This window comes from Talpa europaea (assembly GCF_964194135.1).
Source record: "Talpa europaea genome assembly, chromosome: 9".
NCBI classification, from domain to species: domain Eukaryota; kingdom Metazoa; phylum Chordata; class Mammalia; order Eulipotyphla; family Talpidae; genus Talpa; species Talpa europaea.
Window position 1 is genome coordinate 116923172 of NC_140076.1, and position 16401 is coordinate 116939572.

At 66.4% G+C, this 16401-nt stretch overlaps 1 protein-coding gene across 1 annotated transcript; it reads right to left on the minus strand.

Moving 5' to 3' along the window:
• Window positions 1–798: 798 nt before the first annotated feature.
• On the minus strand, window positions 799–5613 carry GM2A (ganglioside GM2 activator; the record flags this gene model as incomplete). Its single annotated transcript, XM_084242499.1, has 7 exons — window positions 799–1040; window positions 1244–1426; window positions 2032–2184; window positions 3070–3124; window positions 3720–3779; window positions 3961–4034; window positions 5512–5613. The coding sequence occupies 7 exons, from the start codon at window positions 5611–5613 to the stop codon at window positions 888–890; spliced, it is 780 nt and encodes a 259-aa protein (XP_084098625.1). The 3' UTR covers window positions 799–887.
• Between the last annotated feature and the right edge of the window lie 10788 nt (window positions 5614–16401).

Here is a 16401-nt window from a genome sequence, read left to right on the forward strand (position 1 = left end):
ACGCAGGCTGCGCGGGGCTGGGTGCTGGCCACGGCTCTCCAGCTACCTGCCCCTCAGAGCGCCAGATGCCACCCCCAGGCCCGCGGGCGCAGCAGAGGCTGCTGGGAGGTGGGCGCACACGCCGCCCCGCCACGAGGCTTCTGTCTCTCGGGCCAGGATGGTGTTTCCAAAAACAACCAGTTGCCAATATGCAAAGATGTAAGATTTTTAAGATTACATATAAAAGTCTGGATTTCTGGTACCTCTAGGGAAAAACATTGAGAATATTTGGCAAAAGGAACCCCAACACCATCATGTGGCACCAGCGGGGTACAGAGCCCCAGCAGCTGCCCTGGAGCAGGTGGCCCCGGTGCCCCAGCCAGCCCAGTCCCCAGGGAGACGGCTGGGCCGCCTGGTGCCAGGCAGAGGATCCGTGTAAAGGTCAGAGGGCAGAGGCGCCCCCGTGCCCCCTCACCCCGCCTGCTGGGGTGCAGCGGCTGCTGTCAGCCAGGTCAGTCCAGGACAGAAGCGTGAACTCGTCGCAGAAGATCAGGGAGGAGACTCGATCCGAGGCCCCTCACCCAGGGCCGGGGCTGGTGAGACGGGGAGGGGTTAGCGCGCTGGCGTTAGTGGCCGCCCCACAGTGGGGGGCAGCAGAGGGGACAGCAGGCTGGGGACGGCCAGCGTGAGCCAGATCATGGCACGCAGGCCCACCCTTGCTGGGCAGGAGGGAGCGAAGGAGGGAGCAGCAGCGTGGAGGGCGGCTGCTGGCCCGGCAGGGCTGCGGCGGGGAGGCAGCGAGGGGCTGGTGGCACTGAAGTGGGGGCCCGAGGGGCAGAGTCGCGTGCGGCCTGGCCATGTACCTGGGACCAGGTGGTGCCCACCCCATGGGGCCTGCCGTGGCACCATCATTTGCCCTTCAGGGAGAAGGAGACCTTGACGCAGCCCAGTCGCTGGCCGCTGCTGAGGACGCCCTGGACGCGGTAGTGGCCGCTACTGAGCCAGCCGGGCAGCTCCAAGTCGGGCAGTGTGAAATCGCTCCTGGGCAGCGCATAGGTGCCCTGTGGGAAGCGGGCGTCAGCGGGTCCTGCAGGCCACCCTTCCCGGCCAGCCGCCGGCGCCACGGTCAGGCCCCCGCACCCCTGTGGACAGACTGAGGCCCCTCAAAGAGCAGCAACACACACCCACAGACATGCAGATCTGTGGGGCTGACGGGACCCCCGCACCTCCCCTCCGCCCCAGCCAGGGCCCCTCTGGTACTCACGGCTTTGAAGGGGCAGTGGCAGGGCAGCCCGTAGGTGTGCAGGAGCCCCGGGCAGGGGTGCCCGGGGGGGATGAGCGTGTCCAGCATGTCGCAGATGTTCTCGTAGGTGCAGCTGCCCATCTGCTCCACGCACGGGATTTTCACCCAGATGCCCGCCACCTCCTTCTCCACGGTCAGCTCCACCTGCCGAGAGAGCGCAGGACACTCAGAGTCACCGGCCCCACCTCTGCGAGGCAGCCCTTCCCCTGGCACAGGGTGCCGCTGGCACACCTGGAGTGCAGCCCCTGGGGGGGTCAGGGCTGCGAGGCACCTGGCCCCACTGCCGGCCCGCACATGCCCTGATGCACATGGACACAGGCAGGACGGCCCTCTGGAGGTCGGCGGGGCACGGCTCAGGGGCACACTGAGTGTGCACGCGCCCTGTTTACGAGGACGCGCTGTGACCGCGGGAGAAATCCCAGAGAACAGCCTGCACGACGCTGACGTGCCGGACCCTCTGCCCAGGGGCCAGCATGCTCCCGGATGTGTCGGCCAGTGCTCCGACCGCGGTCTTGGGACTGATACCACCTCGGGGCCCAAGTGCCGCACCGCCCGGGCTGTCTGGAGGGAGCACGCCCACCGTCGCAGTGAGGGAGCCCCTCCACCCACCACAGCCCAGGCCACACCTCGCGCCCTCTCAGCTCCGTGACCCGACCGTCCCCGAGTCTGAGCCCGAGAGGGAGCCGCGTCCCTTGCTGCCTGGGACTCTAGCCTCTGGCGGACCCTTCCCTGCCCCGCACCCAGCTCACCTTCAGAGGAGTGAGCAGGGGGACGCTGGTCTTGGCCTCAGCGCTGACAGTCAAGTTTCCAGGAACGGCGATGGGGTCTGGCTCCACGGTCATGCTGGTGACCACCGCCGGGTCCTTCCCCTCATCACAGTTGTCCCAGGTGAAGTTGCTGGCCTGGCGGGGACACGGGGCAGCAAGGAGAGAAAAGGCCAGATGAGCTCTCCCACGTAAGCAGAATCAACGGACTGGCCTCACTGGGACCTGGCAAGGCACTGCCCTTCCCAGCCTCACGCGGAGCTCCACACCTGGGGCTCCACACCTGGAGCTCCGCACCTGGAATAGACACCTAGCGTACACACCTGGGGCTCCACACCTGGCGCTCCACACCAGGAGCTCCACACCCGCACCTGGATGACACGGCCCTACCTACTTCTCAGGCAGGAGTAAGAAAGATTCAGTCTCCCACAAGACGCCATGAGCCACGAAGCACAGGACACCAGCCTTCAGAGTCAAATGGGAGACCCACGAGGTCGGAGCCTGGCAAACGTCTCCCTGTCCCCCACCTCCTGGTTTGGGGGGGTCCCTGGGAGATTCCTGGAGGACCCACCTTGCAGCCCATTCCCAGCGGCTTGTTCAGGTCACTCAAAGCCCAATCCAGCCCAGGAAGTCGGGAGCAGGCCAGCAGCGTGACCTGACACTGGGCAGCACCACATCCCGAGGGCACAGGCCAAGCAGGAACGCCCCCAGGCCACTTGCTGATAGCCGGTCCTCACTGGGGCCTTCTCCCTCCCGGGCGCCCGCAGGTCCTGTCTGGGCACCCTCCTCCCCTCAGCTGAGTCACCGCTCTTCCTCCACACCCTGAGGGCTCCTGACCCCACCACCCGCCCACGACCCCACTGCCTGGCCAGGGCCCCAGCCCCCTCCCACTGCAGTGGCTGCCCTGCGCCCGCTCACACCGCCCAGCCCCCAAGGGCCAGCTACAAAGCCCACCTCTCCACCACACAGCCCGGCTGACCCCACGGCAGGACACCCAGAGCCAGAGCCCGACAGGCACCTGACCATGCGGCTGGCCCCATCAGGGAGCCCAAAGACCTCGCTCTTCGGCTTGGCCCCGCTGTGGGGCCACAACCTTTGGGGGCAGGGGGCCAAGCACCTGGCCTGTGGGCCGAGGCCCAGCCAGTGCTGGGGGAGAGGCCAGAGGAGGGGCTCTGCTGGTCCGGCAGGGTCCGATGGAGCTCCCCCCTCCCCCCGCCACAGGCTGAGCCTGGGGTGGGCTCTGGAGGAGAGACGGGTAGGTCCGGCTGAGTCCTCGGCCCCCGGCTGAGCTGTGAGCCGCCCCACCTGCTCCTCGGGCAGGCCCAGCCCAGGCAGGTCTCCGGCTGGGGCAGGTGGGCATGGGCAGAGCTCCTGCACATTGAGGTCCCCAGACCGCCGGCCCCCACAGCGTGGGCGTCCCCACGCGATTCCCCGCACGCCTGGGGCAGACGCCCCTTCACCTGAGCTTCCTGGAATGAAAGGCCGGGCTGGGACCAAGAAGGCAGGCCGGGGTGACTCAGGGCGCCTGCCCCTCAGCCCCCCAGCGGGTGCCTGTCAGCACAGGCTCAGCGTTCACTCACAGTATTTGTGGAGCGGTGGCCGAGGTCCGGCAAGCACGGCTGCTCCCGCCCTACCCTGAGAAGCTTCCAGGCCAGGGCAGAAAGATTACTCACCCAGGCCCGAGCAGCACCCGGGAACGAACAGGGGTGATGCTGGGAATGACACGGGACTGCCTAATGGGCGGTGAGGAAGCAATACCTGGGGGTGAGGAGTCAGCCCTGGACTCACCAGGGAAAGAATGTTCCGGCACAGGGAGTGTGCGCAAAGGCCCCGTGGTGGGGAGAAGTGGCGCTGCCCTGGCACGCCAAGGCCGGGGCGGCTGACCCAGAGGAGATGGGAGGGCGGCAGGGTCACGTCCGGGAGCTGGAAGGGGAGGTGCCCACCGGGAGCTCCCCACCGCCGCCGCCGGGGCCGTGCTCTGGGGAGGGCTGTGAACACGGGAGAGGGGAGGCCTGGAGGCCGAGCATTAGGGTCCCCTCTGCAGTGCTGAAAGGCCCGGACCCCGCTGGGCCGGGCGGCCCCGGGAGCAGCTGTGCCTGCAGCGGGGCTGCGCACGCGGAGGCCACAGGCGGGTGAGCCCAGGAGGCTCCGTTTCCTCCTCAGGAGCCGGAGCAGCTGTCACGGGACAGGACAGGACGGGAACCGAAACCACCCGTGGTGCAGCCCCCAGGCCGGCGGGCAGGTGGCGGAAGGCCCACTGGGCTCTCAGCTTCCACACACACGCACACGCATGCACACACATGCACGCACACACCGTGTGTGCTCCCACAAGGGTGCAGCAGGGACCGCTGTCACGTCTGAGACTCTGCCCCAACCTAAAACCACCCAAGAGTTCACAGGAGGCAAAGCACAGGCTCGGCTCCGCTCCGCGCCCAGGGAGGGACCGCGGGTGCCCAGGGGCGCCCCAGCCTGGCCGGGCTCAGCGCTGCAGGAGGCACTGGAAGGGGCTCGCGCTGACTCACACGGCCCGGCCAGCTCTGGGGGGCTGGGGCTCCTGTCACGAGCCCCGAGCCCTGGGTGACAGCAGACGGAGACCACAGTGCAATGTGGGGTGCGCCCCCCACTCTCGGGCCCGGAGCCTGCGGCGGGAGCCGGGGCGGCCGGCTGGGCGTCCAGCCGCCTCCGCCCCCCGCCCCATAGCGGTCACCCCGGGCCAGAACAACATCCCCGGCCCGCGCGGCCGGCCGAGGGGGGCCGCCGGCCCCGCGCTGCGCTCCACGGGCAAACGGACCCGGGCGCGCGCCCCTTCACCCCGCGGTGAGGCACCTCCCCGCCCGCGGCGCTGGGGCGCCCCTGGACCGGCCCCCGCCCGCGGCGCTGGGGCGCCCCTGGACCCGGCCCCCGCCCGCGGCGCTGGGGCGCCCCTGGACCCGGCCCCCGCCCGCGGCGCTGGGGCGCCCCTGGACCCGACCCCCGCCCGCGGCGCTGGGGCGCCCCTGGACCCGGCCCCCGCCCGCGGCGCTGGGGCGCCCCTGGACCCGACCCCCGCCCGCGGCGCTGGGGCGCCCCTGGACCCGACCCCCGCCCGCGGCGCTGGGGCGCCCCTGGACCCGGCCCCCGCCCGCGGCGCTGGGGCGCCCCTGGACCCGACCCCCGCCCGCGGCGCTGGGGCGCCCCCGCGGCCCCAGGCCGGCCCCCGCCGCCGGGAAGCCCCCGCGGCCCTCGCCCCCGCCCGCCCCCCGCTGCTCCCGCGCGTTTCCAGGCGCCGCGGAGGGCCCGGCCGCGAGGCGCGCGAGGCCTGCCCTGGGCCCGCGGTGCAGGGGCGCGGGGGGCGCGGGGCGCGCGGGGCGCACGGTCGGCGGCGGGTCCGGGCCGAGGTCCGCCCGCCCGGGGCTGCGCCGGCCCAGGCCCCCGGCCCCGCCCCCCCCCGCGCCCGCCCCCCCCCCGCGCCCGCCCGGGGCTCACCCGGCGCAGGGCCCCGCGGGCCGGCGCGGCGGCGCGGGCGAGCAGCAGGCCCAGCGCGGCCAGGAGCGCGGCGCGCAGCGGGGGGCGCGGCGGGGGGCGCATCGCGGGGGCGCGGTCGGGGGCGCGCGGCGGCCGGGCGCGCTTTAAAGGGTGGCTCGGGACGCGCGGACGCACGGCGCGCCGGCCCCGCCCCCTGACGCAGGCCCCGCCCCCGACGCCGGCCCCGCCCAGGGCGGAACAGGGAAGGGGCGGGGCTTGGACGGGGCGGGGCCGGGCTGGCCGGTGCCTGGCGGGGCGGAAGGGGGTGGAAGGGGGCGGAGCATGACGGGGCGGGGGCGGGCCGGGGCGGGAGGGGCGTGGCTGGCCGTTGCCTGGCGGGAGGAAGGGGGCGGAGCTTGGCCGGGGCGGGGCCGGGGCGGAAGGGGCGGGGCTGGGCGGGCTGCGGCCTGGGCGCGGGGAGCCCCGGGTGTGCCCCCCAAGCCCCGGCCCGCGCCTGCGGGCTCTGGGGTCCCTGCGCCCGCCTCCGCGGCGCTGCCGAGAGCAAGAGCCGCGCGCCAGGAGGGCGAGGAGCACAGCCCGGCCTGTCCCCGCCCCCGGCCGCGCGCCGCCCCCGGCGCCCCCTGACCCCCACGGGCCCGGCCCACCCGCCGGCGCCCCGCGGGCCCTGGAAGGAGGAGGCGCCCGGGGCCCAGACACCCCCTCGCAGCGTCCCCCGCCGGCCCGGGTCTCCTGCGCAGTCAGGCGGGAGGCGGCAGCTGCACAGGCGCTGAGGCCAGACAGAGACGCCCTGACGAGCTTCCTCGGAGCGGGAGACCCTCGGGCTCGGCCCCAGGGCGCGTCCTCGGTCACCTCGAGAAAAACTGTCGGGCCTCCCCGGGGGCGCAGCGGCTGAGCGCTGGGCGGCGAAGCTGCCCGCGGCCTCTGCGGCGCCGGTTCGATCCCCGGCTGCTCCCCGGCCACCGGAGGAGGGTCCCGCATGGCGCGCAGACCTCTCCTGCCGCCCGCTGCTCCCCCTGTAACAGGGTGGTCCCCAGGAAAGGGGGAGGTTCCCTGCCCCACCCAAGGGAGGGTGGAGCTGAGCAGGAAGAGGAGAAGCTGAAGAAGAGACTGAGGAAGGAAGCAGGATGGAGCCAGGAGACCTGGAGGAGGCGCATGGAGCCTAGAGACACGTGAAGAAACTGCACTTGTCTTTTGGTCGTGGACTGGGTGACACAGATGTGGGTGAGACCCGTGGGGAGGTGACCATGGCAGCTTTTATCTGGATGTTGATTTTGCTCTTTTCCTTCCGGGCTTGTCTGGTTGTTTGTGACCCTTTTCTGTGGGTCCCCACTGGAAGATGCTTTAGACTTGTGGCAGGCTTTGGGGCCTTGCTCTGGGCCGATCCCATTTGGATGGAGTTTTACCCACGAGGGGACGGGTAACTTTGGGTGCTTCATTTAGAAACTAGACTCTTTGCCTTACCTGGATTGTTTCCTAGTTTTATTAAAGTTCCTTCCCCTTAAAGTCTCCTATGTTTTGTGTTGATGCGGCGGATGGCAGAACCCATTTAGAATAGGCAGGTTTGCGGGGTTTGGGCTGCCCCTCTCCCTGTCCTATAACACCCCCAGCAGGGTCCTTCCGTCCCTCTGCCTGCTCTGCTCCCCGCTCTGGCTCTGGTGGATTCTCTCTCCCTCCCGCGCTTCTGACTGTGCCCAGTGCTTGTGTAAAACAAACAAACAAACAAACAAAAATAAATAAATTACAAAAAATGCTCTATTTAAAAAATAAAAAAAGAAAATATAAGAACTTTCAAAAAATGCTATAATAAAAAAAAAACTGTTCTAGAGCAACCCCGATATTAAATGGGTTCCTGGCTGGGGGTCCTCACCAGCGCACTTTAAAGGGACTTATGAATCCTCCACTGCAGGACACGCAAAAGGTTCATAAAAGGTTTATTTACAAGGGAAAAGGAAATAAGGAAAGTGTACAACTCAGGGAGAAAATAGGGAAATAAAGTCTTTCATGCGTCCTACCCGATCCGCCGACCTGGAAACCCAAAGGCACTCTCCGAGCTGGCCGGACGGACGCTGCAGCTGGCGGGGAGCCAACATGGGGGAACCCCAAAGCCCACGTGTCTGGCTTTTGTATCCACCTGGCTGCTGAACCCCACCCTCAGGTCCCAGCCACCTTCCCTTGGGTGGGGATGGGATGTGGAGCTCCCAGTGTCTTTGACTTTGACCTGGGGTGGGGGTGGAGTCCACAAAGCCTGTATGGAATTAGCTTTGGGACATCCTTTTCCCCCTAACAAAACCAGCGACAATTACTTTCCTGGCGCCCCTCATCGCCCAGCAGGGTCACCCCTCCAAGGCAGCACAGTATTCGCTGACAGTGAATCATCCTAGCGAACCCTCCCGTCTGGGAGCGGGTGAGCGTCCCGCCTGTGTCTGTTACTAAAGTCAGCCTGAGAGTCTCCCCAGCACACGGATAACCCAGCTAACTTACCAATCACTTCAAAGTGGCCTGAAGTAACTCATCAGATCCATTTAATCCTACAGACGTCTAACCCTTAACTGGAAATACCGAACCTCCCCACGGCCCGCAGGCTACTGCTGCCGCAAACACTACCCCCGTTAGGCCATGGCTTCCAAGCACAGCTGGCTCAGGGCGGCTTGTGCGCCATAGTTCTCAGGGCCGAAACGTTTCTTTCCTATACCTTTAGCAATTTTTACTTTCTTTAGTAATGATTCAAGCATAAGAACAATAGGCCAACGAATGCCTAGGTCCGAATTAGGTTTTCACAAGCCGATTTATAACTAACTTAACCAAGAACACACAGGAGAGCATTAGTAGGAGTTGCGGTGGAAACTCCTTATTCAGCTCTTCTGGGAAGTGCAGAACTCCCCTCTTTTCGGGAGTCTCCCCCAATGCCCGGACCTTGTCAAGAGACAGCATGGGTAGCGCCGCCTACAGCAGCATTCCACTGATCAGCTTCTGGGGTCCCTTGTCAGACATGGGTCCTCGGCCCCCAAGTCATACCTCTTGATGCACACCCTTCCCAGAGTGATCAGGCTTTCTGCTCTTGATTGATATGGAAGGCGCCTTGTAAGGTTTGGCTCACATGACTGTGACTGGACAGTGCTGACCTTTGCATAGGAACGCAGAACTGCAGGGAACCATAATGGTGGCTGAGCAGGTCGCTTAAGTCTAGCAGACCCGCAGGGTATGGGGGGTGGAGGAGGGGTGCTTGTAGAGGCTCCTCGGTCCTCACCTTCAGCCTAGCCACGCCATGGGAGTAACTAGGTTGACAAAAGTCCACCCTCCACCAGGGAGTGAGCCCCCAGAGAGACGACTCCTCTAGGCAGTCTCTGCCCTGGCCCAGCTGCGTCCTGCTGCCCCCGACTACCCAGTCTCTCTGCCCAAACCTCCCTTTCGGGGCCGTGTCTCCTGCCCGCTGGTGTCCCTGCAAGCTGAAAGGTTCGGCGCCGTGAAGAGAAGGAGAGCCAGGCCAGTTTCTAACAGGCAGAAACTTTATTGTGCCCCAGGCGAGATTTGCCGACCCCCACGGTCGCGCCCGTTGTGGGGGGAGATGTCCTTTTGTAACAGGGTGGTCCCCAGGAAAGGGGGTGTCCTACAACACTTTCATAGGGTGAGGAGAGGTGAGGCAGGAAAACTGGGTTGGTGACGGGGAGCAGGTTTAGGCCAAAGTTGTTTTTCGTGGAGCCGAGTTGTTTTTCTCCTGCTCATGGCTTTAGTTTCAGCTTGATGGGATCATATCAGGGGTCCTGGCGTCAGGGCATCTTGGTTTTTTTTTCTCTGTGGGTTTCCTCATTCCTGGCCCCTGCTGAGACCTTTCACAGCTTCCTTCACTCTTCCCCTGCCCCCCACCCCCCACCCCTTTATAGTAAACCTGCCCTTTTGGATACACCGAGCGAGCGCCGGGGGTCTGGTGAGAAGCTCGCTGGTGCCGCTGAAAGGGGCGCTCTGCGGACACTTTCCCTGGGGGTATCCTAAGGACCCAGCTCTCCAGGCCGCACCCCTCCAAACCAACGTCACGAACTTTAAGCAATGCCTTTTGCCTCCCAGCCTGCTCCCATCTGCAGGGAGGTAGGCTCAAGGCCGAATCCTCAGGGTCCCTGGAGAGGCGCGAGGAGTACAGCTAAGCAGCCAGGCCGGTCCCCAGCCCCGACCAGCCCCTGGCCGCTGGCCGGTGGCCCCAGGCTGAGGGCCCTCCTCTGAGCAGGGCTGCCTGGGTGGGAGCGCGGCCTTCTCACCGCCCCTGGGGAACCTGAGCCACCAGGGGGTGCCAGTGCAGGGGGCGGAGCGATGCAACTGGTCGGGCAGGCCGGTCTGGCTGGAGTGCTGGGGAGCTGGTCTGAGGCCCTGGGCAGCCCAGGCTCCAGAGGGCTGTCTCTCCTCGAGCCTTCAAGCCTGAGCCTGAGCCTGGAGCTGAGATTCCGCAGAGATGCTGTGGAGATGCAGATCCCGACCCAGCAGGCCTCGGGTTCCCAGAACTGCACTGCAGAACCGCTCGGTCCCGTGACAGTCCCTCCCCAGGACTCCCTGCTCTCCCCCATGTTGACTGAGGCAGCAGCAGGGACAAAGCCTCATTGTTCAGGCCTCGGGCCCCACGCCTCGCCCTGCCTGTCCGTAGGCAGCCCTGACGCCTGGGGTCAGCCTGATGCTGTGACTGGAGCTCGTGGCACTGCCTGGGGAGCGCCCCTCTTGGGCCCTGGCCCCCTTCCATGGCTGCCCCACGCTGGGCTCAGTGGGACCCGGCCATTTTCCAACCAAAGACCATCCTGCCGACTTCTCAGGAGACCCGGGCAATCCCAAGAGAAGGCTGTCCCAGCTGTCCTGCGGGGCCTGGGTTGAAGGGGGTGTGATCGCCTGTCCCTTCTAAGAACTGGCAGGACCCAAGCAGGGCAGCACCACCTCCCACCCCACCCCGGGCCCTGCCTGTTCCAAAACACCCTCTCTACTATCTGTCCTTGCGGGGGACGGGCTCCTGGGCATAGAGAGGGAGGGGCTCCAGCTGCTGGCCGGGACAGCGTGGGGGGCCTGCAGTGCTCCCCTCCACCAGCGCGCGGCAGCCCTCACCGCCAGGGCCACAGCTGCAGACGCCAGGCTGGGGCAGACCTGAGTCTGCAGGAGCTGGGTATTTGCGTCCCTGTGAATTCTTCGAAGCCCCAAGGATGAGCAGCCAGTTCAGATGGTCGTAAAACACTCCCGTGAGCTAAAAATAACCGTGGGCAATCACGCTCCAGGCGCCCGGGGGCCGAGGCTGCCCTGCGGCCTCAGCTTTGCCTGAGCCCTGGCAGGCGCGCCTGAGGGCCAGCAGCGGGAGACTGAGTCTCAGCAGAGGCCTGGCCCAGCCTCGCCAGGCAGGTCTGCAGGAAACGCCCTGACCCCCAACCCCCAGGCCCGGAGACAGGCCCCTGAGCCCCACAGGCGGTGCCCTCCGAGCAGCCCCACTAAGGGGAGGTCTACGGAGCCCCAGGGCAGGGGGGGCGAGTTTATTTTTAGCTGCCTAGAATGTGCACAGAGCCTTATTTAGACATGAGGCCACGGGTGGGGGCGGGGCAGGCGTGGCCCCTCCGGCTCCACTTACAGGCCTCTGCCCAGGCCGCTGCTCCTGGGGGCTCCGCGGGCTCTAAATAGCAGCCAGGAGCGGCTGCCTCTTCCCCCACCCCTCCCGGCCCCGCAGTCCTGCAGAGACACACAACTCCCGGCCCTGGGAATGATTTTCTCTTCGCCCTCTGCCCATGTGTGGCCAGTCACAGACCCCTGAGAAGCTGGAGGAATGCACCCCAGTTAGAGCACAGGCTGGGGCACCCCATACCGGGGGTTCAACCAGCACCTGCCCCAAAGGCGGACACTCCACAGACCTGAGGTTTAAGGTGACCAGCCAGCAAGGAGACCACGCGGGCTGGGCCTGGGCACAGCCTCCCAAGTCCAGGGTGAAACTGGTGGCTGAGCATCAGGCCGTCCCCAGGAGAGGGCCACGGGGTTCACACGGGTGTCCGCGTGCCCTGGACCGTCCACTCACACACTGCTCGCCCACCTCTGCGGCCGAGAACGCCAGGCCAGGTCTGGGCAGGCCACACGGTGGGGACACAAGACCAGGGAAGTGACTGTGTCAGTTATTCCGGGTGAAAGATGCAAATCAGCATCAGAACAAGTCTCTGTCTTAAAGACAGCGTGATCGAGGAAAGATTGGTTGGTATAAAACTGCCCGTGTGTGGCCACGTGATGGTGAGCTGGACATCGCGCACACTGCGGCTGGTCAGCGCGGCCGAGCACCCGGCAGGCCTGTCACCCTGGTTCGGGCTCTGCCTTGGGGTAGAAAGGTCCCTGGAGACCCGCCCATCGAGGGCCCTCGTGCCATGTGCTGGCCCAGGCCCTGCTGGGACCCCCTCCTGTCCCCCGGGGACCGGCCCCTGGCTGGGATCCGCGGCGTTCATGCTGTGACTGGCATGTGTGACTCAGCGCAGCACCCCTGGGTCATTCGGGTGGTCAGGGGCACAGAATCCCTCCTTTTTCAAGCCTGAGTGGTATTCCCTGGGAGGTTCATCCTGTGTGGGCACGGATGCAGATATCTACTCAGCACGGGACCTCAACCCTTTGGGGTCCGTCCCCAGACCAGGAGACAGGGGCCTGTGTGTGGGTCCCCAAAACCCGCCTCTGCACTGGCCCCACTGTGCATCCCACTAGCCGCACAGCAGGCGGGAGCGTCCCTCTTGCTCCTGACTCCGTTGGGGAGTGTCTCTGGAAGGGGGTCAAAAATGCCTCCCAGTCCATCAAAACCACCAGGGGAGGGTCCCTGGGCTTTCCCCAAGCCCCAGCAGGCTTCCTCCCACAGGCCCAGAAAGGCTGGCCTCTGCCCGCCCCGCGGGGCACTCATCCCTTCCCGGTCAGACCCCAGACCCAGGCCTGAGCAGTCAGCCGGGCCCCTGAGGCAGCTGGTGCTCCCCCCCCCCCCCCCCAGAAAGAGCAGGGCTGGCTGACTAGCCGACCCCTTCCGCGCTGCCTGCAGCTGCCTCGGGGAGCAGGACACGGGCTGCGCCCAGCTACTGTCCTTGGAGCCCAGCCAGGGCCCTGATTTAAAAGGTATCGCAACTTTTTAAAAAACAAACGCGTGTTGTAACCCAAGGCCCTGGTAACCACAACACTGCTGCAGCGCCTCCGGCAGGCAGACGGCCCAGGCAGCCAGGGGCGGGGAGGAAGCTGCACCCAGGCTCAGGCCGTAGTTCCCTGATTAGAGCAGCGCGGCAGGGAGGGCAGCGCCCGGCCCTCGCCAGACCCGCTCCCTCCAGCAGTGGCCCTGGAGGATGGCACCTGCCTCTCCCAAGTGCTAGGGCGCAGATGCCCCCCTCCTCCTGCCCTTCCAGCTCCAGCTCCAGCTCTCTCAGGCCCTACCTGCTGGTTTACAGCATCTACCTGCTGCAAACCACGCCCACAAGCAGGTCAGGCCTGTGGCCGAGGCCCTAGGGCACGTCCCTCCTCCTGCCCTGGCCTGGCCCCACCACAGAGACCAGCTGCTCCTTGGCCTGTGGGTTTCCCAGAACCTGTTGCACCGTCTGCACACACCAGGGGCCCGCACCCCTACACCTGTGGGCGTCCCACCCAGCCTTCGTGGAGAGGTGTGTATGCATGTGTGTGCATGTGTGTGCACGTGTGTGTGTGCGTGAGTGTGTGAGAGAGATATTGTGCTTTAAAAACCAATTTCCAGCTTCTCCTGCACAGAGGCTGTCAGCCTGGCCGGCCCAGCTGACCCTCCGTGGGCCCAGCCGCCTGCCCCTGCTCCTGCCAGGGAGAGCCCAGGCCCCGCTGTCAGGGCCAGCCTGGGCCCCTGAGCCTGGACTCTGCTCTGAGCCCATTAAAGAGACTGTGGACGCGAGGAGGGCGGCTGGGCCAGCTGGAGGACGCTCAGCCGAGGCCAGCATTCTGAGGGCAGCCCAGGAATTTGTGTTTCTAGCAATTTCCCATGAGACTGCGCTACCGGTGCCCTCCCGGGACCCCGCGAGGCACTCGTGGAGAGAATCGCCCCTCGCCCGCTCCCTGCGCCTGCAGCCCCTGGGCCCGGCTTCCCTGGCCCAGCCCTGGGCTGCCCCGCGTAGCCCAGGAGCTCCAGACTGGGCCTCGCCGGACAGAAGGGACACTGCCCGGCAGTGCAGCAGGAGCCCTCGAGAGGGTGGTGGCGGCTTCTCCAGACAGCCCCTCGCCCCAGAGGCACCTGGCTCAGGGCTAATTGGGCCTCCAAGGCTCTGAGCAGGGACTCCCCACTCACTGCCTCCAGGGTGATTAAGGCAGCAACCGCAGCCCCGGGAGAGGCTGCACAGCCGAGGCTGCTGGGTGTCCTCAGAGGGCCCCCGGGGCCGTTCAGGAGCGGATCTGCAGCCCAGTCCCCAGCGCCTCCAGGAGAAGCCCAGGGCCCCCCGCGCATGGCCGCGCCTCCCCTCACACAGGCGCAGAGGGCACAGGTCTGGGGAGCCACTGCCCCAGCAGGAGACCTGAGCAAAGCAGGTCAGGAGCGAGATGGACACGGGGTGATGCCGGAGCTGAGCGTCCCTGCCCTGGAGCTCAACCCCCACACCTGCCCTAGAGTGTGCCCCCCCATCCCGGAATGCACCCCCCCCCGCCAGCAATGGGGGCCTGCGCCCTGGGGTGGGCTCGCGGGGTGTTCAGGACATTCCCTTATTCTCTTCAGTCCGCCCCAAAGAGGGCCCTCAGCTCCTGTCCCTTTACACACAGCCGAGGCTCCTCCCCCGGCCTCCACTGACTCTCAGGCTGCTCCTCCCTCCTCAGTCACTGCGCCCCCAGGTCAGGGAGGACAGTGACCCCGTCACCAGCAGCATTTCCACAGACCGCTTGGGGGTCCTGAGCCTCCTGTCAGCTGCGTCCGAGGCCGTCCCGAGCAGGACCCCAGGTCCCTTTGGGGTAACCCTTGTCTTCGCGCTTCCCCCGGGAAGGCCTCCGTGCTGTCCCACCCCGTCTCCTCTCCTTCAGTGCTAACGCCTCGTGTGTGGGGAACGCAGCCTGCACGCGCTGTGTCGCCGTGTGGCCCTTCACGCCTCTCCCATGCATAGTGCAAGGTCGACAGGTCACCACTGACCCAGGGACGAGGCCTGGCCGCTCGCTCCGTCCCTCTGCTGGGCCCTGCCTGAAGGTGCCAACCAGCCCGCGTGCTGAGGGCTGCAGTGGGCACCCCGGAACGAGCGGGACGGACGGTCAGTCACCCACTGTCCAGGCGTAGTCCCCAGAGCACACGACCTGCTGATGGCCTGGAGCGGTCAGGCCCGCTGCTGCTGGTGTTGCCGGCTCCCTCCCCGGCGCCGCTGCCCTCCCCGCCCCAGGGCAGGGCCTGGCATTGCCCGTGGCCCCACACCCTCATCCACAGGGTCCCCACCCTGGAACACGGGGTGGTGTAGAGGCCGCTGACCCACGCCGGGCACGCGCTCAGTCCCTGCTGCCTGCCCTGTGCGGGGCTCGCCCGGCAGACCTGGCTGCATGGGTGATGGGGCGGCTGAAAGCGAGGAAATAAGATGGAAGGCCTCGCCCCCGCAGGTGGCTGCATGATGCTAGTTTTCACAGCTACAGGGTCATTTACTGGACGGGCGGCTTTTCCTGGGTGGTTTTTTTTTTTTTAAAGATTTATTTATTTATACGAGAACCGGGGTACAGGCCAGATACGCGGGAGGGTGAGCGGACCCGCCAGAGAAAGAGCGGGGAACAGAACAGGCAGACTGACGAAATCCACTGCTGCGGGGAGCAGCGGACAAGGCAGGAGAGGTCTGCTGCGCCATGTGGGACCCTCGCTGGGCGGCCAGGATCGAATCCGCACTGCAGAGGCTGCGGACGGCTTCACAGTGCGGCTCTCAACCACCTGCGCCACCAGGGAGGCCCTTTCCTGGGGTTTTTTGCAGGTTTGGGTTTTGTCTTCTTTGAGTCCCGCCTTCCTACCTGGTCAGTGGTCAGTGCGTTGCCCTCCTGCGTGGCCCTCACGCTGGGAAGCCGGGAGTTCCAGACTTCAGGGCCCGTCGGGCTGGGCGGGCCTGAGACCCTGCATTCCTAACCAGTGGTTTCACACTCTGGGGTCCACCATCGTCTGTTATTCTTCCTTCCACTGGGTCTTAGAATTGCTGCGGCTCCTACTCCCTGGAGGGAGGCGGCTTTCAGAGCCCCTGAGGCCAGGCCCCACCCCCTCAACAGCTGTCAAGTGCTGGGGCCTGGACCAGTTTTCAAGCACAAGCAGGTAGCTCTCAGCAGTTCTCAGCATGGGGGTCCTTCTCCTGCACCCCCAGACACCGCTGGGGCAGCAGGGGGACTTGGGTGAAAGCTCCCCCTGGGCCCTGACTTGTCCTGCCTGCTCCTTTCCTCTCTGTCCACTGCAGGCTGGTGTGCAGATGGCATCTACCTGGACGGAAGGGCGGACAGACAGACACTTGGACAGGAGAGTGGGGGACAGCGAGTTGTGGGGAGCCGGGCGCCGCCGGGGGCCCATTACAACCTGCCGAGCAATGGCGCTTGTAGGGGGGAGGCTCAGGCCCAGCTCGGCTGCTTCTGGGGCTGGTGCCTGCCAACGGGGCCAAGGCGGACCACTGGCCCCGGAGTCCTTGTCCTCCCGTCACTGCGTGAAGTGAGGGACGGCACCTTCCCGGCAGGGCAGGGCACAGAAGCACTGAGCGGAAGAGAAGAGCCCCCAGCCTGCAGGCGCCCCCACCGCATTGTTTTGACTTCCAGCGCCCCATCCTGTCGCTGGGGGCCCTCCCCACCCGCGCGGGCTCAGTGGCCACGGCCTCCTCCCGGGTCACTGGCAGCGGGGGCACCGCCGCCGGCTGGGCCCTGCTCTTCGGGTAATTACGGTGCAGCCGCGGCTCCGCTCAAGTCCGCGCTTCCAGGTTCAGTTTCGGG